Raw genomic sequence first — 25623 nt, 5'->3', positions numbered from 1 at the left:
AGGCCATAAATATTCTAATTAGGAAACAACGCCAGATGAATAGGATTAGCATAGGGGGCATCCTCGGCTGGTACACGAGAGACACTTGAACCGCTCAGGTCTTATCGAAGCCTCTCCTGACGTCTTAATCATGTAGAAGCGCTCAATTTACATAGCTCTGCCTAATTAGACACGGCGGCAATGATGTTTGTGGATTTTCTTCTTCCTAAAGACGACTTGCTCTGTCAGACAGAGGCTGGTGCTGAGAAGCATCTCCGGTGCTTCCCCTGAAGACTTTGCTTGTCGCACAAGGGAAGGAGGAGGGAGAGAAAAAGGAACTACTGATGTGCCCTTTTCAGAAGTGGCTGGTGGAGAAATGGCCCCAGTGTGTGCTCTTCTCTGAGGCCCAGCTCAGGTCCAGACAGAAATCAGCTGCTCGGGCTCAGCAGGCCTGGGCCCAGGGTGCAGCAGCTCTGCCGGGGGAAGGCTGGGCCCGAGAGACTGGGTTGGTGCTCGCTTGGTGTCTACGCTGCAGCTGGTGGTCCTGGCACGGGTTACTAATGCCCGGCAACAGTGGTCCTGGAGCCACTGTCCTAAAACCTGTTGTTTTATTGTTTGCTGCTGAAAATCTGAGACCGAGCCGCTTCTGCTGCAAAAGCGGTTAACTATAAACCATGATTCGGATTTCCCCAGGAGGCCGGCGAACGAAGAGCAGGGCAGCTCTCAACATAAAGCACAGACCCAGGCGGAAAGCAGAGCCCTGGCGAGGGCCGCCCCGGCCCCAGCACACCCCCGCAGGCCTTCGGCAGCATCCACCACTTCTATCCCGAGGCAAAGGCGAAAAGGTGGGAGAGGGTGTGTGCGAGGAGGGAGGCAGGGCCTGGAATGGCCGAGCGGGCAGAGTGGGGTGGACAGTGCCAGGCCCTGCGTCTCCTCCGGACAAGCGGGTACAAATGCAGAGGTCACCCACGACCCCGAGACCACGCCATAAACTGCTGAGGAGACTGGCCCCAGGGGATGACCTCTCCGAGTCTGTGTCAGGGAACCTGCCTCAATGTCCCCACTGGGAGGGGCTGCAGAAGACGTGGGACCAGGCTGTGGCCGAGGGGACATGGCTGCTACGTGCTGGAGGCAGCTTCTCTAATGGAAGTCCTCAAGCTGGTACCTTTAGAAGGGGAAAGAGACTCATTTGCAGAAAGAAAATAATGTGGAAATGACGTGGACATCTTTGGTTCAGCTCATGAAGAGCCCTCAGGGCACCCAACACTGTCTCTGTAACCAGCTACAGCCCATGGCCAGGTACCCAAATGCAGCCAGCTGCAGCCCATGCCCGGGTGCCCAAATGCAGCCAGCTGCAGCCCACGACCAGGTGCCCAAATGCAGCCAGCTGCAGCCCACGGCCGGGTGCCCAAATGCAGCCAGCTGCAGCCCACGGCCGGGTGCCCAAATGCAGCCAGTTGCAGCCCGTGGCCGGGTGCCCAAATGCAGCCAGCTGCAGCCCACGCCCACGTGCCCAAATGCAGCCAGCTGCAGCCCACGTCCAGGTCTGTCTCAGATTCAAGACCTACAGCCACCTGCCAGCCAGGGCCCTGCGTGGAACCTGGGAGGGGGCAGCTCAGGGACCTTGGCATTCCTAGGCTTGGGCTCAGTGTGGAAGGGGCAGTGGGAACGGAACGTGGGCAGGGTTCTGCTGCCTGCATGTGCTGTCCATGAAGGTCTTGTTTTATCATGGCTGGGAATGAGGACGTCATGGCCACAGTGGGGTCGGAGCCTTGCCCCAGCTGCCCCAGGCCTGCAGCTCAGCTCCCAGCCGCTCATACAGGCCAGGGCCTGTTGTCCTCTCTGGGGCGACCATGCCCATCTGTGTCCATGCAGGCCTCCCTCTGGAGCCCCCGTGCCTAGCTGGCTCCTGGTGATGACCCTGTCACAGCCTGCTTGGGGCTGGGCCTCATTTGGGTTACACCCCATCCCCTGCTAGGGGTCTGAGGACGGCCAGGGGTCCTCCCAGCCAAAGACACATTTCCACACAATGACACACAGACGCACCACAGGGACTTTCCAGGTGTCATGGCCCCAAAGTCCATCCCCGTGATGAGCCCCTGGACCGCAGCTCTGCTGTCCCCCAACAATACCCGTCCACATGGGGGTCCCGGACTTCACTGCATCAACTAGCTTGTCTCACATGCACAAGACAGAAACAGGAGAGAGAAATACATCTTCCTGGAATCGAGTTAGCAGCTGAAGGATCATCAAGGAAAATAAACACATCTACGTTCCAACGAGCCCTGGAGGAGGCAGCCTCGGGACCACCCTCTCCAGCACACCGCGCCCAAGAGGCAGGAGACGGGGCCTCCCATCGGATGGAAGCCGGCCGTTCACATCCCCAGGCACACACAGCGGAGAGCGCCCACGCCTGCAACTCCAGCGCCTCCTCACGCCCTCAATCTCCATGTCTCTGTCCGTCAACCACACCTCTAATGGCTTTTAAATGAGCATTTTATTTGGAATGTTTTGCAGGCCACACTGAAGCTGCCAACAGCAGGGGGTACCGCTCTGCGTCTGCTGTGGGCCTGGGGGGCAGGCTGGCCTCGCCTTGGTGTCTGGCCTGGGCAGGGGTCCAGCAGCTGGGTCGGCCTCACTGGGGGCTGGCCAGTGGGTGGGGAGACCTCTGGGTGACTGGGACTGCCGGCCCTCCGTTGGCCTAGCTGCCATATCTGTGCGGGGAGGGCGAGCTGAGCCCAGGAGGCTGGGCACTCTGCCTATCATGGGCCTTGGCATGCCCACAGGGATGCCCATGCCAGGCAGGCCAGGGGGTGTCCCTCTTGTGGGGTGCACCAGGCCAGCTGGGGGAACCCCAGGGCGTCGTGGGCTCTGTGGTGCTCCGGATGCCTCCCAGGGTCAGAGCCTGCACCCACACCTACTGATAGATTTTCAGCTATGAAGGGGGGGTCCACAGATGTGGCCTCTATATATTTTCAGCCTGGAAAATAACAGATACTGTTTCCTATGACATCAGTTACAAAGTCCCCCAGCCCTCCCAGCCGCCCCCTCTGCAGTGGGAAAGCTTTAGCTGTTCGTCTCTTCATCTGTAGGCTCTGCTGCTGAAGGGGATCAGATGGTCCCGATGCCACGGGGAGCCCCTCGGCCCCCATCGGAAACCAGAGGGAGTGGGTCGGACACGAAACTAGTGCAGGTCAGAGCAGGCGGCCTACGGTTCCCTTTAGATCCCCAGCTTATCACTATAAATCGAAACCCCTGTCCTAAGAGAAGACTGCCGCCATGTTGTACATGCGATGAATGAAGCGCTGTGCTCACGGGCTGCGTCCATGCGTCTGGAACGCTCCTCGCGCCTGCATGCCTCCCCTGCGGGCACCCAACCCCATGAAGCTCCCACACCTCCCCCTTCCCAGGGAGAAGGTGCCTCAAGGTATGGGATCCTTCCCGGTTCTCCGGTCACTCAACAGAACCGCTGCCTCTCCCACTGGACGTTCTTCCTCCGTGACCAACACGATGCAGGGAGAGGACAGTTTCCTGGGGCCAGCACGCATCCAGCCATGTGCCCGCATGGCAATTGGAGGTCGAGGCCCCATTGGGTCTCCTTGAGCATCCCCACTGCCCTTTCTGCCCCTCTGCTTTCCCCGTTACAGACCCGGAGCTGATGGCTTGCAGACGGCACAGCCTGTGGGCTCTGGGTAAGCCCTGCCCGGCTTCTGCCAGGGGCCATCCCGGAGGTGCTGGTGCCCATGGGCCTGACCCTTGCTCTGCCATCCTGCTCTCCCCTTGGACACAGCGGCAGCCATCCATCCCATCTGTACCTCTGGAGCATCACGTGTGTGCGTGTGCAGGAGTGTGTGTGGGAGTGTCAGTGTGTGTGTGCGTGTGTGTGCAGGAGTGTGGGAGTGTGTCAGGGAGTGTCAGTGTGTGCAGGAGTGTGTGGGAGTGTGTGAACGCGGGAGTGTGTGTGCAAAAATGTGTGAATGTGTGTGTCAGTGTGTGGGACTGTGTGTGTGGAAAAGTGTGTGGGAGAGTGTCAGTGTATGTCAGTGTGTGTGTGTGCGCACAGGAGTGTGTGTCAGTGTATGAATGTGGGAGTGTGTGTGGGAGTGTCAGTGTGTAGGATTGTGTGCAGGAGTGTGTGGGTGTCAGTGTGTGTGAAGGAGTGTGTGTCAGTGTGGGAGTGTGTGTGAATGTGGGTGTGTGTGCAAAATCTGTGAATGTGTCAGTGTGCGGGAGTGTGTGTGCAGGAGTGTGTCAGTGTGCAGGAATGTGTGTGAATGTGGAGTGAGTGTGCAGGAGTGTGTGTGGAGTGTGTGTCAGTGTGTGTGAATGTGGGTGTGTGTGCAAAAGCTGAATGTGTCAGTGTGAGGGAGAGTGTGAGTGTGCAGGAATGTGCAGGAATGTGTGTGAATGTGGAGTGTGAGTGTGCGGGAGTGTGTGTGTGAGAATGGAGTGTGTGGGCAGGGGTTTACACACACGCACCCCGGTCAGACCTCCCGCTCTGCCAAAGCTGTGGAAACACCTGGGAGAGGTGCCAGCCTGTTGAAATGTGTTTCTCACGGGTGTGTGGGGGGCACACGGGGACTGCCCTCTCTCCCCAGGGCAGGTGGGGACCCCAGGCTACAGAGGAGATGGGGGACAGTGTCTGGTTCCTCACATCTGCGTGGGCCTCACTGACAGCCCTCCCGACCCGGTCATGGCCGTGGAATCACCTCTCCAGCTGAATGGCAGAGCCAGGGCTGGGCAGCTCCTCTGCAGAGCCTTGTCTGAGTGGAGTAGGCACTCGTTCATGGCCACTGGAGGGCGGCGGGACCTCCACGGACCCTGCAGTCCTGGGGTGAAGGTGCTGGGACTGACCGCAGCTCATTTGGAGCCCTGCCCATTTTGGCCGACATCACTCTAAGAATGTTTATGTAAATCCTGCATCGAAAATCCCAGCCTGTGCCGACCGTGTCAGCCCTCACCCCATCTCTGATCCTTGGAGCCCGAGGCTGTCATCATCCTCCCATCTCACAGATGAAAGTCACCGCAGCTGGGGCTGACAACGCCCTCTGTCCGTGCTGACCCCGGGGTCCGCCTGGCCTTTCCCCCAAGCCACACGGCTGCTGAGAGTTATCTCCCACGTGGCGTCTCTGCCCCATGTGTTACCCTGAGCGCCACCCCCTTACAATTCCCAAGAAAACCCCTTTGTGCTTTAATTTGAAAGGCAGAGATAAAGACCCCACAGGTGAGTCCGGGCTTTTGGAGCCAAGGTGGAGACGGAAGGCACTGGGGGTCCCACAGCCCCAAACCTGGAAGGAGAACCTGCTACTTCCTTGCCAGCCCCAGCCCCAAAAGTGTCACCAGCAAGTCCCGGTGACAGGTTAGCAGCCCCAGCTTGAGGCAGGGTCCCCTCACACCCCAGCACCTCCAGAACTCGAGGGCTGTGCCACACTCAGAAGCTGCTGACTCGGAGCAGGAGAGCTGAGGCCAGCAAGACGGAGGCGCTGCCAGAAAGTGGTGCTGCGGCCTTAGCAATGAGCCTCCCGTGGGCAGGTCCCTGCTGGATCTGAGCCCAGCGAGGTGGCTCTATGGCTTCTGGGAGCCAAACGCCTTAGAGGGTAAATTTCACCTGGAATGATGCTGGCCTCTGTGGTCACAATGCAAGCAGGAGGCCAGACAGTGAGGCCTGGGGGTGGGAGAAGGCAGGTGAGGCCCTGTCCTGGGTGCCTGGGAACTCAAGGTGCTGCTGGTGGGGTGCTGTCAGTGCCAGGAGCTGGTGGCGAATCTTCAGGGACACACAGCCCAGCCCTGGAGTGGCCCTGCGCTTGGCAGGCTTCAGAGCAGAAGCAGGTCCCTGGTCTCACCTCTGCCCAAGGCCTCCCTCTGGGGTCTGTCTCTGAGTGGGGTGGGCGCCTGAGACAGTGGGGTGGAGGGAGGCCTCTGTCACGAAGCCCGTGGGGCCACAGGACAGTGCAGGAGCGGCGAGTGGATGGAACCCAGCACCTACCAGCGGCCCATACATTTGGCTGTGATGGTTTCGGGCTGTGTGAGGTGTTGCTGCTCTGTACCCACTTTGTCATAGCCAGGCCGCTGCAGCCTGGGTGGGTTGGGTGGGCCTCCTCTAAGGCGCCAGGCCCAGAAGGGGTGGGTTTCAAGGCAGGCGTGTGTGTTCAGGTCCTGAGCGGGGACTTCAGAGCACCCCAGACCCCGAGTGCAGCTGTGGCTGGACCCAGAGACCCAGGGGCCGGTCCCTGCTTTTCTGAGCCCTCCACACGTGGCCGCACTTGCAAGCAGGCCTGTCCTGGAAATCTCACAAGGACTCACCCAGAGCAGCTGGTGCTGAGAGCTCTAGAGCCTGCTTTGCCGAGTATCTCCCACGGCAAGAGAGCGACCTGGGGGAGGCTTCCGATCACCCCCGACTGCGCCACTGGAGAGCCTCCCAGCAGCTCGTGTGTGTGTCCTGGGGGAACCAGGGGCTCACCCGCTGGCACGCAGACCCCACCCCGCCTCACCTCTCGGTCCAGGCCAGCCGCCACCGTGACAATGTCTCCGGTCTCGCTGTTGATGGTGAACATGTTCTGGGATGGGCTCTGCGGCGTCTGCGTCAGGATCCGGTACCGCACCATCCCGTTGGCCGTGGTTCCGTCGTCGGCATCGTTGGCCGTGACGGTCATCACGTAGGTGCCTGGAACACAGAGAGCTGCTCAGATGGAGACGGCCTGCCACACAGGCTCTGCCCCCGTGCAAACCCGGGCAAAGCCCCCTCGGCGGCAGAGCTCTCTGCGAGTCTGGCATAGCGGAGCCTCCTTCATCTGTGTGCCCAGAGCTGGTGTTAGTGCACCTGCCACCTCTGCCATGCAGGATTGGAGATCCCCACCTTATAGAGTCACGGGGTTCTAGAATCTGTGCATGATTGCTGCAGGGCCCCGGGCACTCGAGCTTCTAGAATCTTCTTCTAGAGCTCGAGGTTCCTTTGAGGTCATCTGCTCTGACCTCTTCCTTTCTCAGCTGGGGAAAGACCTGGCCCCAGAGGAGGAAGGACTTCTCTAAGCTTCCAGAGCACAGGGCAGCAGACCAGGCCTGGGGCCAGGCGGCCCGAGGCCCCCACAGTCGGTCATTCACAAAGGTATCTCCAGTCCTACGTGGGGCCCAGCCTGGCTGGGCTTAAAGGGAGGGCCTCGGAGTCACTGCGGCAGGGCCTGGCATGGGTTTGGGCACACAGAAGCTGTATAATAAACACCTGCAGAGGACACAGTGGCAAACAAACCGATCAGGGACCCCTCAGCAGGGACGCTGTGTGTATGGGACTCAGGCAGATGGAGTGCATCTGGGGAGACATGGGACCGGGGGCCGTCCGCATTTCAGAGCCGAGGTGGACCCAAAGGGGCTGGGTGAGCTGCCCATGTGCTCCCTCAGCTCGATGCCTGTTTCCCCATTTGCTCGTCGGGGCTGAGGTCTGTAGTGCACACTGTAAGTGCCCACTTTCTGAGAAGGGCACTTGGCTTTCCTTTGGCCGCGCAGCCTTTCCTGCCTTGGAGAGGGATTGGATCAGCACATCCCAACCCTGTGGCCTCAGCACCTCTCCAGGTGTGAGGGTGAACCTCTGCTGGGGGCAGAGGTGAGTGGGGGCTGCAGTCCACTGTGCTAGCACTGTGCCGGTGGGGGCCCTGCTCTGCAGCTCCTAACTGCTGTCTCCTGACGCTGGCGTGGCAGACGCTCCCACCTGGAAGTCCTGGGGCTGGACTCTGGCCGCCATGTTCCGGGGTTCCTGGCCGGGCTCTGCACACGTGTGTGCTCCACTCACCCTGGTGGCTCCCAGAACCTGGGAGCTCCAGTGCCTGGGGCCCCGCTGCGTTCATGCTCAGAGGAGAGCTGTTGCTGCCCTGCTGGGCCCCGGGGATGGTGTGGCCTCTGCCCGCACGGTGCCTCCCCTGGCTGATGGGGCTGCTGGTCATGCGGGGGCCCCAGAGAGACCGGAGGTGCTTGTTCCTGTGTGTGTGAGATGAAGGACTCTCACCACGCCAGCCCTGGGATCTTGCACAATCTGTTCTGTGTCTGGAACGTTCTTCCTCCTCCTCCACCTGGCCACCTCCTCCTCCTCCCCAAAGCCCCTTCCTGGCTCTCCAGACTGAGTCATGAGGCCCTGTGCATCCTCATGTAACCTGCATTGGAACAGCTGTGTGTCTGCTTAATGCCCGTGTCCTCTGTGGGATCACAGCTGCCACAAGGGTGGGGCTGGGTCCTTGCTGTCCCTACAGCCTGGCACACAGATGCCCTGCTGGACATTTGCCAACTGTGCCAGATGCCCAGGGTGCGGGGCGACCTTATGCTCAGGAGGCAGAATTTGCAAGGATCCTGAAGCTACTTCTTGTTTCCAGGACCCTAGAGCAGGCAGGGAGCATTCTCTCTCCACCCCTCTCCCACGTCACCCTCTCTCTGCAGCCTGGCAGGGAAGACCCCAAATCTGGCCTTCCACCGGGCAGGACAAGCCCAGGTGGGATGCAGGGGCCCTCGGGTGTGTCTGACTAGGAGTGTGCTTCAGCGTTCAGCTTCTGCTGAAAGAATGCAAGATTCTCAAAGCAGACACGTTTCGTGAAAACACAGAAGAGCAAGCAGAGGCAGGAGGATGTCTCTTTAGAGGGCGCAGTCTCCATCTCCTCCTCTGCAGTTGGGACCATGCTGTCGCACCCTAAGGCAGGTGCTGGACACTGCCAGTGGGCGAGGATCATCGGGGCGGGGTCCCCAGTTCCAGAGGCTGGTGGTCACCAGGTCGTGGCCCTCCCCGCACTTGCTTACTGCATACATACGTGTATTTTACTGAACTGTAATTCACACCCCATACAGGTTGTTCTTTAAAGCGCTCAACTCAGTGGTCTTTTTTTGGTAGTACATTCACAAAGTTGTGCAGCTACCACCGGCATCGAATTCCAGAGCATTTTCATCATTCCGAAAACAAATCCATCCCTGTCCGCAGTCGCTCCTCCTGCTTCTCCAGACACCGGCAACCATTCATCCACGTCCTGTCTCTGTGGATTTGCCTCTTCTGAACACTTCGTATAAATGGAATCATACAACATGTGGCCTTTTGTGTCTGGCTTTTTAGAGTTAACCTAACGTTTTCATGGTTCGTTCCTTTTCGTGGCTGAATAACATTTCATTGTTTTATAGTCACTCTACGATTAGTGACTAAGCAGTTGCCACGTGCCAGACATCACGTGCTGTGCTTACATACAGCAATGAGAGCAATCAGACACACACGGTGCCTACTCCTTATGCGTTGGTGACGGAGACAAAACAAACCGGTAAGTAAGGTAAAGCTGTCGGCGACGATAAATGCTTTGCGGGAATACGATATGCATGCACGGACCGCTACGGAGGGAGCTGCTGAGAAGGCAATGGCAGAGGAAGCAGAAAGCCCTCTCGGAGGTGGAGGGAGTGAGGCAAAGAAGGAGGACTCCGGGCGGAGGGGCGGAGGCCCGGGCTGGGAAGAACTCTGCAGGTTTGAGGAACAAAGAGGGGAAGGAGCATGTGACGGGGTGAGGGGTGGGCTGGGCCCATGGTGAGGACTGTGGACTTTTTTCTAAGATCACAGGGAAGCCAGTGCTGTGTTTTCATCAGGGGAGTGAGGTACGCAGTTACCACTGTTAAGACCTGCATAGAAAATAGACTGTGGGTAGTCAGGAGTCCTGGGAGGCGGGGGTGGAGAAGAAGGCAGCTCGTTCATTCACTGGATTTAATAGACAATTTGGTTGCGATCAGACCAAGAAGATGTTGCAAGCAGGGACCATCCGCTAAGATACTGGGTCCTTCACTCAACACATCTTCATTACGTGTCTTCCAGGGAAAACATTGAGAGCTTGTGTTTTTTTAAAAGCCACAAGAAAAAGCATCTCCAAATAGACCTGCTTTATTTCATGAGATGGATACATTCCCAAAGAGTTGTGAATGAACCCAACTTTAATGAATATAATTATCAACAGAATTTCCCCAGAGTCACTAGTTATTTAAAAGAAGCCCAGGAAATCCTGTTTTTAGAAAATGGTGGACAATGTCATTTTAAACTAATATTCCTCCCAAGGAAAACTAGAAAAACTGGACAAAATAGAGACCTAAAACATCTGCGTAAAAGCACCAGCGAGCTAACACATGCCAGGATGTGTGGGACTGATGAAAGGAGAGCCCGACACCTGGGCCATCTTTTGTCTTAGGGCATTTGTGGCTTCTAAAACTGGCTATGGCTGTGCTGAAGGGCTTTCAACAGATTTACGGGAATGGGAATCAAACACTGGGCTGAGGGCTTGTCAAAGAGGAAGCATCCTGGTCTACCCTCTAGCCCAGCAGAATTAGATTCTGGTGGTAGTTGCACAACTTCGTGAATATACTAAAAACCCACGGAATTGGGCAGTTTTAAGAGCAATCTGTATGGTATGTGAATTATAGTTCAACAAAATACATGTATTTATGCAGTAAGCAAATAGGTGGGAGGGGCTGCAAGCTGGTGACCATCAGCCTCTGGAACTGGGGACCCCATTCCGATGATCCTTCCCCCACTCATGGTGTTCCCACTGCTTTAGAGCGCAACAAGCCTGGTCCCAACCATACTTCCCTCTGCAGATGAGGAGATGGAGCCTGCACCCTCCAAAGAGACGTCCCCCTGCCTCTGTGCTGGCTTTCCTCTGTATTTTCCTAGGAGGAAAACCTTGAAGTGCAGCACCCGAGGAGCGAGGGTGAACTGGGAAGAAACAGTCCTAAAGAAGCACAGAGCTAATTACAGTAACTTAGGTTATGGTTGTCTGTGATTGTTAGTGTCTCCTACTAGCAGCAAAAAGAAATCGTTCATGGAGAGAGATGACATCCCACATAGCCTCCAATGATGTCTACAGTTCTTCATACACCATGGACCGCATTGGATTAACTAGGCATACAAGAAGACAAAACCTGACTGAAAACAACAGACACTAAACAGACCCAGAGGACAGTCGGATCACGGAGTAAACAGAGGCCAACCGAAAAAACAAAAAGACCTTAGTTTAATATGTTTGAGGCATTAAAAGGTTAAGATAGAAAATTATGTCAGAGGACTAGATATTACTCAAAAAATAGAATGAGAAAGCTCTATTTGGAAAATAGCTGAGATTAAGAACTTAGATTAACAGTAGATTAATATGATTAAACAGAGAGTGGATGAATTGGAAAATATATCAGAAGAAATTGTCCAGACCAAAGCAATACAGCATAGGGCATAAGGAACCCATGAGGCTTTGAGGGGTTCATCAGATGTGGAATTGGAGTCCAGAGGGACCAATGGGAAAGAAAAAACAAGAGCAACATCTGATTAGAAAATAGTTTGGAAAGTTTCCAAAACCAGTAAAAAATATCAAGCCCCAGACTTGAGAAGCACTGTAAACCCTGAGCATGATAAATTAAAAACAAAATTCACAGCCAGTCACGTCATAGGAAAACTGCTAAAAGCCAAAGCCAAGGATAAAAATTCTTAAGCAACTAGCGATTTTTCAATGGGCATAAAACTTTCAATGTAGCAATGAGAAGACTTCAAGCTGACTTCTCAATAGGAATGACGGAAGCCAGAAAAGAGTGGAATACAAGGAATTCATGAAGAACCCGGAGTTCATTATTCAGTCAAAAAACTTCTAAAATAAAAGTGAAACACAGACACGTTTAGATAAAACAAAAAATTTTCGTCTGGAGACCTGCACCAAAGGAAATACTAAGGCGTTTTTCAGGAAGAAGAAAACGATTCTAGAGGCCACCTCGGAAATGCAGAAAGATATGAGAAGCTCTGTCTCTCATACACACGCACACTCTCACACACACTCACACACACACTCACACACACTCTCACGCACTCACACACACACTTACAGCTCCTATATATATACATATACATAATGTTTATATAAAGGAGAAATATACTGGTACACCTAAGGAATATTACTTGTATAAACCAGCTGCACGGTCCTCCAGGGTCCAGCAGGTACTTTCTGTAAAGGGCTGGACGGTTCATATTGTGGCTTTGCTGCTCACACATTCTCTGTCACAGCTCCTCAACCCTGCATAGAAGCAGCCCGAGGGGATACGTTCAGCAATGGGCACAACTGCGTTCCCATCAAACCATTCACAGCAGCACGTGCTGGCCTGGGTTTGGCTGCTGGTTTGCTGACCCCTGCTGTACACTCTGTTTTTTTTGGATTTCAGGGACAACATTGGTTTTTAAAAATACAGGGGAACCAATATAGGGTTGCCAACTTCTAGTTCTACCAAGGGAAGGATTTAAAGTATACATCTAGCTCAAATGTTTCAGGAAAGGAAAATAGTATTTTACCACCAAAATCATAGGAAAGGCGTAGTCTCAGAATAAAGGTCAGTCCTGCATTCAATAAATTGAGCTTCTTGAAGGCACTTGACAGGTCTAGAGACTTTGTGTGTCCACCTCAGCCTGTGAGCTGCAGGTGCCATGGCTGGGGGTTTGGCTCAGTGGGTGGCAGGTGTGCACGGCTGGGATGGGGCTTCCCCATGTGTGCTCAGAGCTCCCCATTTCCTGCCCTCTGCCTTGGAATACATGGTGGGGAAACCAGGTGACAAGAGGAGAGGCAGTCCCAGCACAGGAGGAAAGGCTGGCCATCGTGGAGGGACACTCACCTGGCATGGAGGGACACCCACCTGGCATAGAGGACACCCATCTGGCATGGAGGGACACCCACCTGGCATAGAGGGACACCCATCTGGCATGGAGGGACACCCACCTGGCATAGAGGGACACCCACCTGGCATAGAGGGACACCCATCTGACATGGAGGGACACCCACCTGGCATAGAGGGACACCCATCTGGCATGGAGGGACACCCACCTGGCATAGACGGACACCCACCTGGCGTGGAGGGACACCCACCTGGCATAGAGGACACCCATCTGACATGGAGGGACACCCTCCCAGTGTGAAGGGGACACCCAGCCAGCATGGAGGGACACCCGCCTGGTTTGCCTTAGGGCTGACAACAGCAGGGTTATGGCCCATTGTGCGTTTGGGAGCTGAGGCGCTGGTCCTTCCCCCCATCGCCTATGACCCTGCATACTGTGGGGCTGTCTGGGTCCCCACCTCCCAGGCTGTCTGTGCCTCTCACCCCTTTTCGGCCCTGCCCCATTAGAAGCTGGCCTCTGCGGCAGGAACCGACCCAGCTGCCTCCCTCTGAACTCTCAGAGGTCTTGCCCAGGCCGACGGCTGTAAAGTGTCCTCTTGGACTAAATTCCCTCCCATCTACAGCATTCCCATGTCCCTGTAAAGGGAATACAGAGAGCCCCAGGATGCCTGCCCCAGGAAGCAGTTCTGGCATGGACGAACCCCTTCCACACCCCCACCATGGGATGAGCTGGTGGCCCTGACCCACACCGCAGAGTCCTCCAGCGCAGAAATTCCACGTGTCTGACTTGAGGGGCTGATCCATTCCACGGTTTATGCTCATTAACCAAGCACTAATCGGACATTGATCAGGCGTCCAAGTCTCTGCCTGCTTTTTGGTTAAAAATAATTGTACCCCTCACATTTGATGCAGGCAAAACTATCCCCATTTCCATTTGGTTGAGTTTTTGCAAAAACAGAATGTCTTCCTCACAGAGAAGAGCCTGGACATGCTGAGATGGCCCAAGTCATTGGAACTCAGCTCACTGTGGCAGGTGCGTCGTTCCTTGTGAGTCGCCTTAGTTCAACACCCCTCCCCCATGGTAAGGACTGCTCATTAGAAGCTCGTAGTGGCTCTTATCACATTAGCTCTTCATTAACTCAAGACAGAAGAGGCTTTAAACCAGTGCCACGGTGCCCTCCTCTGCCTACCTCCTGCCTCAGGATGCAAATCCTGCACTTAGAGCTGTTGGCCAGCTCCAGGGCACAGGAGGAAGGACCTGTGGGGACGAGGAAATGTAATGAGCACCCAGGAATCCCCCCCTTTACTTGGGCCCAATTTTATCATAAGTGCTCACTCTCTTTTTTTTTTTTTGACAGAGTTTTGCTCTGTCACCCAGGCTGGAGTGCAGTGGCATGATCTTGGTTCACTGCAGCCTTCACCTCCCAGGTTCAAGCAATTCTTCTGCCTCAGCCTCTCAAGTAGCTGAGATCACAGGTGTGCACCACTACACCTGACAAATTTTTGTATTTTTAGTAGAGATGGGGTTTCTCCATGTTGGTCAGTCTGGTCTTGAACTTCTGAGCTCAAGTGATCCACCCACCTCAGACTCCCAAAGTGTTGGGATTACAGGCATGAGCCACTGCACCCGGCATATCATAAGCTTTTTGAAAGGAGGTCCACTGCTTCCAACACAGCACCTGGACTGGACCGCCAGGGTGTTAGTGTTTGAGGAAGGGTGAGCAGGGCGTCAAAATCCCAGGCTCAGAGTCAAACGTGCATGCGCCCACAGCGAGTGTTCTGGAAACAGGTGTGTGTGCATGTGCACCTGGAAGGTAGCCTGCATCCCTCTCTCTCCTGCTGGCTCCTCACTGGATGCCCCCTGAGGATGGACACTGCTCTCAAGAACCCATCCCAGCCATCTGCATCGTTCTTTTCCCGGGAAAGGGTGGATGGCAGGGCCCCTTCTTGGGGGGTGGTTCAGGATCCCACTCTCTGGCACCAAGAACTGCTCATTGCTTTCCAGCTAACTACAAAATCATGCTACACGTGAGCGTCTACCTTTTTTTCTTGTCACACTCAGGAGTCTGCTTTATAAAGCCAAATCACACACTTTTGAGAATTCTTTTCTGGATGCAGAAATTAAACACACTCATGGTAACCAGCACATGCTCACTGGGAAACTGAGGGCACAATGCAGACGGCACCGATGGTGCCACACCCAACACACCTGCTGGAATGCCAGGTGCAGCCCTCTTGCCAGAGGGGCAGGATCCTACATCTTTAACATAGACAGGCTTTCTGCTGCTTCTCCTTCTTTTTAAAACCAACTTTATTATTGATCAAAGAAATGGAAGCAAGATGTTTTCCACATGCCAAATGTGCAAAAGCTACTTTGAAATAATGATGGTACCTAATAGCGATGACACAGAGGGCAGCTGACACCCTCCACGGCTTTTGGGGGGAGGGGGTGGCCTCAGCTTCTTGGAGGCGGTTTGGCTGTGCATACACAAAACCCTTCAAAATGTGCCCGCTCAGCAAATCCACCGCTAGGAGTTTATCCTAAGGAGAAAATCGTAGGTGTGGAAAACCCTGGCTGTCTAAGCTGGACGTCGTTTCTGAGAGCAGAGTGGAGCCTGGAACAAACACTTACTGAACATCCGCTCTGTGCCAAGCACTGAGACTGATGTCGTGTATATCCCAGTGGCTGAAGCTCATAAACAAAATCCTCCATGTCAGGGGGTGGTGGGGCCACTATGTGGCAACCAAGGGTCCTCTGGGTAGGAAACTTCTGTCCCTTGGTGACCTCAGTGCCAGGATCCTGGTGGTGACAGTGTACTGTGTGATCCCAGATGTTACTAAGATGTTCAATATAAACATGAGCAATGACTTGACCAAATATAAAAATAGGATTCTGACCACACCTGCAGTAAGCAGCCTAGGAAACTAATCCATTACTACACTAACCAGCCAGGAATCGAGCTATCATCACACTAACCAGCCAGGAAGACAGCTATCATCACACTAACCAGCCAGGAAGACAGCTATCATCACACTAACCAGCCAGGAAGACAGCTATCATCACACTAACCAGCCAGGAAGACAGCTATCATCACACTAACCAGCCAGGAAGACAGCTATCATCACACTAACCAGCCAGGAAGACAGCTATCATCACACTAACCAGCCAGGAAGTGAGCTATCATCACACTAACCAGCCAGGAAGACAGCTATCATCACACTAACCAGCCAGGAAGACAGCTATCATCACACTAACCAGCCAGGAGGCGAGCTATCATCACACTAACCAGCCAGGAAGACAGCTATCATCACACTAACCAGCCAGGAAGACAGCTATCATCACACTAACCAGCCAGGAGGCGAGCTATCATCACACTAACCAGCCAGGAAGACAGCTATCATCACACTAACCAGCCAGGAAGCCAGCTATCATCACACTAACCAGCCAGGAAGCCAGCTATCGTCACACTAACCAGCCAGGAAGCAAGCTATCGTCACACTAACCAGCCAGGAAGACAGCTATCATCACACTAACCAGCCAGGAAGACAGCTATCATCACACTAACCAGTCAGGAAGACACCTATCATCACACTAACCAGCCAGGAAGTGAGCTATCATCACACTAACCAGCCAGGAAGTGAGCTATCATCACACTAACCAGCTAGGAATTGAGCTATCATCACACTAACCAGCCAGGAAGTGAGCTATCATCACACTAACCAGCCAGGAAGCCAGCTATCATCACACTAACCAGCTAGGAATCGAGCTATCATCACACTAACCAGCCAGGAAGTGAGCTATCATCACACTAACCAGCCAGGAATCGAGCTATCATCACACTAACCAGCCAGGAAGTGAGCTATCATCACACTAACCAGCCAGGAATCGAGCTATCATCACACTAACCAGCCAGGAAGACAGCTATCTTCACACTAACCAGCCAGGAAGCGAGCTATCATCACACTAACCAGCTAGGAAGTGAGCTATCATCACACTAACCAGCCAGGAAGCGAGTTATCACCTACACTAACCAGCTAGGAAGCCAGCTATCATCACACTAACCAGCCAGGAAGTGAGCTATCATCACAATAACCAGCCAGGAAGTGACCTATCACCTACACTAACCAGCCAGGAATTGAGCTATCACCTACACTAACCAGCCAGGAAGCGAGCTATCATCACACTAACCAGCCAGGAAGTGAGCTATCACCTACACTAACCAGCCAGGAATCGAGCTATCACCTACACTAACCAGCCAGGAAGCGAGCCCATCGTCCACACTAGCCAGCAAGGAAGACAGGCATTATCTACACTAAGCAGGCCAGGAAATTAACCCATTACATAAACAAACCAGCCAGGAAGCCAGGTATCATCTACATTAACCAGACAGGAAGCCAGCTGTCATATACAGTAACCAGTCAGGGAAGTCAGCTTATCATCTACACTAACCAGCCAGGAAGACAGCCATTATCTACACTAACCACTCAGGAAGGCAGCTATTATCTACACTAAGTATCTCAGGTAGTCAGCCATTATCTACAGTAAACAGCCCAGGAAACCAGTCCATCACCTACACTAACCATCCCGGGAAGTCAGTCCATCAGCTACACTAACCACCCCGGGAAGTAAGTCCATCACCTACACTAACCATCCCGGGAAGTCAGTCCATCACCTACACTAACCATCCCAGGAAGTCAGTCCATCACCTACACTAACCATCCCGGGAAGTCAGTCCATCAGCTACACTAACCATCGCGGGAAGTCAGTCCATCAGCTACACTAACCATCCTGGGAAGTCAGTCCATCACCTACACTAACCATCCCGGGAAGTCAGTCCATCACCTACACTAACCATCGCGGGAAGTCAGTCCATCACCTACACTAACCATCCCGGGAAGTCAGTCCATCACCTACACTAACCATCGCGGGAAGTCAGTCCATCACCTACACTAACCATCCCGGGAAGTCAGTCCATCACCTACACTAACCATCTTGGGAAGTCAGTCCTTCACCTACATTAACCATCCCAGGAAGTCAGTCCATCACCTACACTAACCATCTTGGGAAGTCAGTCCATCACCTACACTAATCATCCCGGGAAGCCAGTCCATCACCTACACTACCAGTCCATCACCTACACTAACCATCTTGGGAAGTCAGTCCATCAGCTACACTAACCATCCCGTGAAGTCAGTCCATCACCTACACTAACCATCCCGGGAAGTCAGTCCATCACCTACACTAACCATCTTGGGAAGTCAGTCCTTCACCTACATTAACCATCCCAGGAAGTCAGTCCATCACCTACACTAACCATCTTGGGAAGTCAGTCCATCACCTACACTAATCATCCCGGGAAGCCAGTCCATCACCTACACTACCAGTCCATCACCTACACTAACCATCTTGGGAAGTCAGTCCATCAGCTACACTAACCATCCCGTGAAGTCAGTCCATCACCTACACTAACCATCTTGGGAAGTCAGTCCATCAGCTACACTAACCATCCCGTGAAGTCAGTCCATCACCTACACTAACCATCCCGGGAAGTCAGTCCATCACCTACACTAACCATCCCGGGAAGTCAGTCCATCACCTACACTAACCATCCCGGGAAGTCAGTCCATCACCTACACTAACCATCGCGGGAAGTCAGTCCATCACCTACACTAACAATCCCGGGTATTCAGTCCATAACCTACACTAACCATCCCGGGAAGTCAGTCCATCAGCTACACTAACCATCTTGGGAAGTCAGTCCATCACCTACACTAACCATCTCGGGAAGTCAGTCCATCAGCTACACTAACCATCTTGGGAAGTCAGTCCTTCACCTACATTAACCATCCCAGGAAGTCAGTCCATCACCTACACTAACCATCTTGGGAAGTCAGTCCATCACCTACACTAACCAGCCCGGGAAGCCAGTCCATCACCTACACTACCAGTCCATCACCTACACTAACCATCGCGGGAAGTCAGTCCATCAGCTACACTAACCATCCCGGGAAGTCAGTCCATCACCTACACTAACCATCGCGGGAAGTCAGTCCATCACCTACACTAACCATCCCGGGAAGTCAGTCCATCAGCTACACTAACCATCTTGGGAAGTCAGTCCATCAGCTACACTAACCATCCCGGGAAGTCAGTCCATCACCTACACTAACCATCCCGGGAAGTCAGTCCATCACCTACACTAACCATCCCGGGAAGTCAGTCCATCCACCTACACTAACCATCCCGGGAAGTCAGTCCATCACCTACACTAACCATCCCGGGAAGTCAGTCCATCACCTACACTAACCATCGCGGGAAGTCAGTCCATCAGCTACACTAACCATCCCGGGAAGTCAGTCCATCCACCTACACTAACCATCCCGGGAAGTCAGTCCATCACCTACACTAACCATCGCAGGAAGTCAGTCCATCACCTATGCTAACCATCGCGGGAAGTCAGTCCATCACCTACACTAACCATCCCGGGAAGTCAGTCCATCACCTGCACTAACCATCTTGGGAAGTCAGTCCATCACCTACACTAACCATCCCGGGAAGTCAGTCCATCACCTACACTAACCATCCCGGGAAGTCAGTCCATCACCTACACTAACCATCCCGGGAAGTCAGTCCATCCACCTACACTAACCATCCCGGGAAGTCAGTCCATCACCTGCACTAACCATCTTGGGAAGTCAGTCCATCACCTACACTAACCATCCCGTGAAGTCAGTCCATCACCTACACTAACCATCCCGGGAAGTCAGTCCATCACCTACACTAACCATCCCGGGATGTCAGTCCATCCACCTACACTAACCATCCCGGGAAGTCAGTCCATCACCTGCACTAACCATCGCGGGAAGTCAGTCCATCACCTGCACTAACCATCTTGGGAAGTCAGTCCATCACCTACACTAACCATCCCGGGAAGTCAGTCCATCACCTGCACTAACCATCTTGGGAAGTCAGTCCATCACCTACACTAACCATCCCGGGAAGTCAGTCCATCACCTATGCTAACCATCGCGGGAAGTCAGTCCATCACCTACACTAACCATCCCGGGAAGTCAGTCCATCAGCTACACTAACCATCTTGGGAAGTCAGTCCATCAGCTACACTAACCATCCCGGGAAGTCAGTCCATCACCTACACTAACCATCCCGGGAAGTCAGTCCATCACCTACACTAACCATCCCGGGAAGTCAGTCCATCCACCTACACTAACCATCCCGGGAAGTCAGTCCATCACCTACACTAACCATCCCGGGAAGTCAGTCCATCACCTACACTAACCATCGCGGGAAGTCAGTCCATCAGCTACACTAACCATCCCGGGAAGTCAGTCCATCCACCTACACTAACCATCCCGGGAAGTCAGTCCATCACCTACACTAACCATCGCAGGAAGTCAGTCCATCACCTACGCTAACCATCGCGGGAAGTCAGTCCATCACCTACACTAACCATCCCGGGAAGTCAGTCCATCACCTGCACTAACCATCTTGGGAAGTCAGTCCATCACCTACACTAACCATCCCGGGAAGTCAGTCCATCACCTACACTAACCATCCCGGGAAGTCAGTCCATCACCTACACTAACCATCCCGGGAAGTCAGTCCATCCACCTACACTAACCATCCCGGGAAGTCAGTCCATCACCTGCACTAACCATCGCGGGAAGTCAGTCCATCACCTGCACTAACCATCTTGGGAAGTCAGTCCATCACCTACACTAACCATCCCGGGAAGTCAGTCCATCACCTATGCTAACCATCGCGGGAAGTCAGTCCATCACCTACGCTAACCATCCTGGGTAGTCAGTCCACACCTACACTAACCAGCCCGGGAAGTCAGTCCATCAGCTACACTAACCATCGTGGGAAGTCAGTCCATCACCTACACTAACCATCCCAGGAAGTCAGTCCATCACCTACACTAACCATCCCGGGAAGTCAGTCCATCACCTACACTAACCATCTTGGGAAGTCAGTCCATCAGCTACACTAACCAGTCCAGGAAGTTAGCTCACTGCCTTCTGCTGGGTGCAGTGTGGGATTCAGGACGGCTGGGAGGGGTGCCTGGCAGAGCTGCTGGGGGCCAGGGGCAGGGGTGGGAGCACAGGGAGAGGCCAGGCAGGTGTCAGGGCATGAGGTCTGGGCATACACAGATTGAAAGTGATGAGACTGCCTTGAAGCCACTCGGGATGGATGGAGGCAGAACATCCTCCAGGGGTGGCATAGAACCCTGGAGCTCTGCTGCACAGAGGACCGGACAGAAAGCCAGGGCCTGGGTGGATGATGGAGCTGGAGAGCACCACTGTGCAGCCCTAGAGAGGACCCCAGCCAGGGGTCAAGGTAACAGGACAACTGGTGTGCTTGGCCTTGCCCTGGGAGGCCCCAGTGAACTCGCCAGGGCTCTTTGTCAGTGGGTTCAGGAGGGAATGTGGGTGGAGACAATCAGGTTTGCCTCATGAAGGACTGCCCAGCAGGCTGGGGCCGCCTCCCCTCCGTCCTCTCATGGTTGCCGTCTGCGCTGGGAGGGCTTGGCTCTGGGAGTGAGTGAGTGTGTCCTGGAGAGGGAGCCGCCGTCCCCCTGACCTCACTGATCCATGTGGCCCTCGTGTCTGGAGTCCCTGAGCCACGGCGGCTGCTTCAGGGTCCTGGGATCAGCAGACGTGGCCTCCGTGTCCTGGGTCACGTGGCCCTCCCCAGCAATGAGTTTTCTTGAGTTTCTGGGGGCATGCACTGAGTTCCCTACAGGCTCCAAGTGGCAGGGATGTTTGATGGGTGGGGTTTCTGACTGCACGGGGAAGGAAGTAGGTGACACCCAGGGGGGCCCTCAGGCTTTTCCCCAAAGGGGACTGCATTGGTCTCCTGGGCTGCTGTGCCAAAGCACTGCAGATGGGCGGCGTGAAGAAACAAAACCAGCCCCATCAGCTCCAGAGGCTGGGAGGCACGCCAGCACACAGGGCTCAGCGCCAGCAGTCCTGCCCGGCCCTTCCAGCTCCTGGGGTGAGAGTGCCGTCCATCTTGGGTGTCCCTGGGCTTGTGGCCCTGTCACTCCAGCCTCTGCCTCCACCATCCTGGGCCCAGCCCTGCGTCTTGTCCTTTTGTTATAAGGAAAACAGTCATTGGATTCAGGGCCCACCCTACTGGCCTCATCTTGACAAAATGTCTGCAGAGAACTATTTTTAAATCAGGTAACATTCTGAAGTTCTGGGTGGACATGAACTGGAGGGGCTGTAGTCCACCCACCCACAGGCTAAGCTGAAGCTGAGGCAGGCAGTGCCCGGAAACCCCCTCTGGCAAGGCCGGGAGGAGACAGGGCCTCTTTCCATCCACAGGAGTTTCCATGCCCTGGGTGACTCTGGAGGCCAGGCGGGGCTCAGCACGAGGGCAGGCCCTCCCAGCCTTGCGGCTCTGCACCCTCAATTCACCTCTGGGAGCCTCGGCTCCTCCTCTGCACCCGGAGCGGCCCTGTCCGTCTGGCCTCCTTCCTGTGCTGTGAGCAGGGCTGGTTCCGGCATCTGGGAAGGTGGGAACCTGGACTCCTGTGTCCCCACTGACCTTCGAGCTTCTCCAGTGATGCGGGATCTGGGCCATTCTCAAGTGTGAGCCCTGCGGGGCCCCATGTCACAGAGGCTGTAAATCTGCAGAAACCAGGCTCCCCGAAGGAAAGATGTGGCCAGTGGTCCCTCACCTGTGCCCTCAGCCGAGGAATGGTCACCCGGTGGCATCTGTGCTAACCTGGGGTGCCCTGGTGAGCTCTTCTGTCCCGTGGGCTTTGAGAACAAGAAGGAAGCTGTCTTTCGAAGGCTCTCGCTGGAGGCCCCTTTCTCCTCTTCCTCCCCCAGTAGAGAGACCTGAATATTTCCCCATCAGCAAAGCAGTGAGCTGGGACAGCTTCCCCTCCCTGGCTGCAGCTGAGGGCAGCCTTGTCTTTCACGCAGGAGATGCCGGCCACCTCCTTATGAATCATGCTAACAGGTAAAGGGGGAGACGTCGGAGGCTGCTCTTTCTCGGAATTCATGTACCAACGCTGCCACGCGCCTTAAAGGATTAATTTCACAAGCCTTCAGTTGCAGTTTAATTTGAAAACTAATTCAGCCCCATAATTGGCTTTCTGCTTAAATCACTGAGGCTAGAGATTTAAATTCTTAATATTCAGACGACTTTCAAGTATCTAGTGCCATCTGTGCATTAACCTTAGGGGGACTTCCACTGGCACAGAAATAAAATAAATAAATAAACGGGGCCACTAATAGAATAATCTATTTAAGCAAGAGCTCAGTGCTGTATAGATGAAGGTTTCTCTGACTTCATTTGCAGCATGTAGATTTCCCCGCTTTTTAATATTTTAAAATGACATTAATTTCAAAACTTATGATATAGGCCCCCACACAGTTACAAGGAGTTAGAGGGAGTAGCGCCCTCCGATTAGAGCCCTTTTTAGTTAAAAAAATCATCAATATGGAGGTGTCTCTTTCCCTGGGCAGCTTGAGAAATGCCGAGAGCCTGGTGAGTTCCTGGGCCCTGAGTGCTCGCCCTCTGGGGCTGTGAGGGACAGCAGCAGAAAACAGTCACTGGGCAGTGACAGGGAGTGAGGGGTCCAGGGGACCCTGCAGGAGGGTGCCAGGCCGGCTGTCCACTGCCCTCCTGCCCTGGGCGAGATGCCTGGCCTCACTGCAGGCCTGGCTGACATCTGCCTCCCTCTACACCTGTGTGGACCCCACCTGTCTGTCAAGGACCCCCCAGGAGGTCCCACGGACTCCTGCCCATCTCACAGAATGAATCCCCGAACACCTTGGGAGCACCAGGAACTAGCGCCGGGACACATCTGAGGTGTCATCGACACTTGCCAGCTGGCCTCGGGGTCAGGCTGAGGCTGGGCCCTCCCTCCAGCCCCCACCGCAGGGGTGAGGAAGCAGGTGGGGTCTCTGTGCCGCAGAACTGAACCCGGCGGTGGAGACCAAGAGCCACTGGAGTGACTTGCTGGGTGTCGAGGGAGGTCGCCCAGGGTGTGGAGGGGCCTCCCTGGGGGAGAGGCCGGGACAGACGTCTGTGCAGAAGTGGGTGTGAGCTGCGGGCGGAAAGAGCCGGCGCAGAGGGTGAGGGACGGCGCTCCGGGCTGAGGGCACAGTGCTTGCCAGGGCCTGGGGGCAGGGAAAGGCTCTTCCCATTGACAGTGGCCTGGACATTTGCTTCCCTGCCTTTCCCCAGGTGCGAGGCCTGTGCCCTGAGGAGCGTTTGTATCTCTGGATTCCTCAACTGGACAAGGGTCTTCTGGAGGGTGGGGTTCATGCATTCCCACCCAGAGCCCTCCGCAGCACCCAGCTCTGATGTCCACCTTATCCACGGAACAACACACCCACCTGGGACTTCTTCCTGCAGGAACCTGCCTAGGCTACACACCGACCCCCCTCCTCCCTCCTGTGCGATGGTGTGCGTGATGCTTGGGGGCCCCGCAGCCACCTCAAGACCACGTGGTAAGAACTGAGAAGGGAGTGGCTGCCACACAGGCCTCGGCCCGACGCCTTGAGCTCTCACCAGAGCCTCCACTGGCTCCAGCTGCTGTGGCTGAGTTTTCTGTGACTTCCAGCCAAAGGTGCTGCTGACACACAGGCTGGGAAGGGGAGGCAGTCTGCAGTGGCTGGCGGGGGTGTTCAGAGGCCAGCCCGCCGGCCTGAGTCCTGCCTTTCCCTGCCAGCTGTGGTGGGTCTTTGCCGTTCTGTGCCTTCACTTCCTCAGTCGTATGTGGGGGACATAAAGGTAGCATTTCCTGGGGCTGCTGTGGTGTTTAGCGAGCTGATTCCTGCGGTGAACTTAAGATAGTGCCTGGCACTCGGCAGAGTGGACGAGTGCTACGGACAGCGTCTCTGTGATGACTGCACGGCCACATCTTCAGCGGAAGGCGGGTCCTTCCCACATTGAACTTCACTAGGCTCCTTGCTGGCCCTGCCCCTGGGTGCAGAGAAGCAGGGATCGTTGGTGGAGGCCAGCGGAGCCCACGTCCAGCATGGTTCTTGTGCCCAGGCAGAGCGGACAGCTGAGGCTGGGCGGGCACATGAGCTGTAGGTCAGGGCAGCAGCAGTGAGTTTTCATCTGTTGCTCACTCTTTTCAAAAGGTCCAGTTTAAAGGAACAGAACAAGGCATTTTAGACCCAAAGGCACCCTGGGGGTTGGGGGGCTGCACGCTGATCTGCAGGCAGACAGCCCCAGAGGGTCCCCCAGGCACTTCTCTGCCCTGGGGAGGGGGTGGCTGTTTCTCAGCACAGGTCTCTGCGGGTCTCATGGAGTCTTTCTGTGGATATAAATGCCAGGATCCCACAGGAGGAGCCCTTGGGAAAGGCAGCCTGGGGCCATTACTGCAGAGGGGAGGGGAAAGCAGCTTTGCCTTGTAGCTGACCCTGCAGGGGCCCGGATGCCACCCGGACAGACCCCTTTGTGGTCGCCGTCATTTTCAGTGGCTGCCTCTTCCCCTCCCGAGGACCCGCTGGGGCAGTACAGAGCCCAGGAGCCTTGCCTTGGGTTGGGGCCTTTCTGAGGTGTGGTTCTGCTGGTCAGGGCATCCTGCACCTCCTCCTCCCTCCCAGACATCTCCTGGGAGCAGGTAGGTCCTTAATAAATCACCGGCACCCAAATCCTTCCCGCAGGCTAGCGTCTGGGAACCAGACCTCAGGCAAAGCCGTGGTTGGCCTATCCCAGCTAGAAAACTGCGTCATTTGGACATGGCTGATTTGGAATTTGTGATAATTCAGAAATAGGCATATCTGAGGTGTAGCTCAGCCCTCAGGGAAGAGCGGGCCCACCAGGCAGCCTAGCAGGGGGACCGGGCACAGACCCCGAGGACCTTGTTGCTCTGAGGAATCTGGAACACAGGTGGTTCTCAAAGTTGTCTTGTATTTATTTTTATTGATTGATTGATTGAGATAGAGTTTCACTCTTGTTGCCCAGGCTAGAGTGCAGTGGCACGATCTCGGCTCACCGCAACCTCCGCCTCC

At 54.8% G+C, this 25623-nt stretch overlaps 1 protein-coding gene across 2 annotated transcripts in view; it reads right to left on the bottom strand.

The window, feature by feature from the left end:
- The window catches only part of CDH4 (cadherin 4), a 646231-nt gene that overhangs the window by 57884 nt on the left and 562724 nt on the right, over positions 1–25623 (bottom strand). For both annotated transcript variants that reach the window (XM_064382571.1, XM_012440669.3), the window contains one exon: positions 6471–6643. In XM_064382571.1, coding sequence (XP_064238641.1) covers positions 6471–6643 — 173 coding nt within the window. The remainder of the gene's footprint in view (positions 1–6470; positions 6644–25623) is intronic.

The sequence above is a fragment of the Aotus nancymaae genome, unplaced genomic scaffold (assembly GCF_030222135.1).
Source record: "Aotus nancymaae isolate 86718 unplaced genomic scaffold, 86718_ANA_hifiasm-v0.15.2.pri h1tg000029l, whole genome shotgun sequence".
Lineage (NCBI taxonomy): Eukaryota > Metazoa > Chordata > Mammalia > Primates > Aotidae > Aotus > Aotus nancymaae.
The sequence above is the reverse complement of the archived record's forward strand: the minus strand, read 5'-3'. Positions and strand labels throughout refer to the sequence as shown.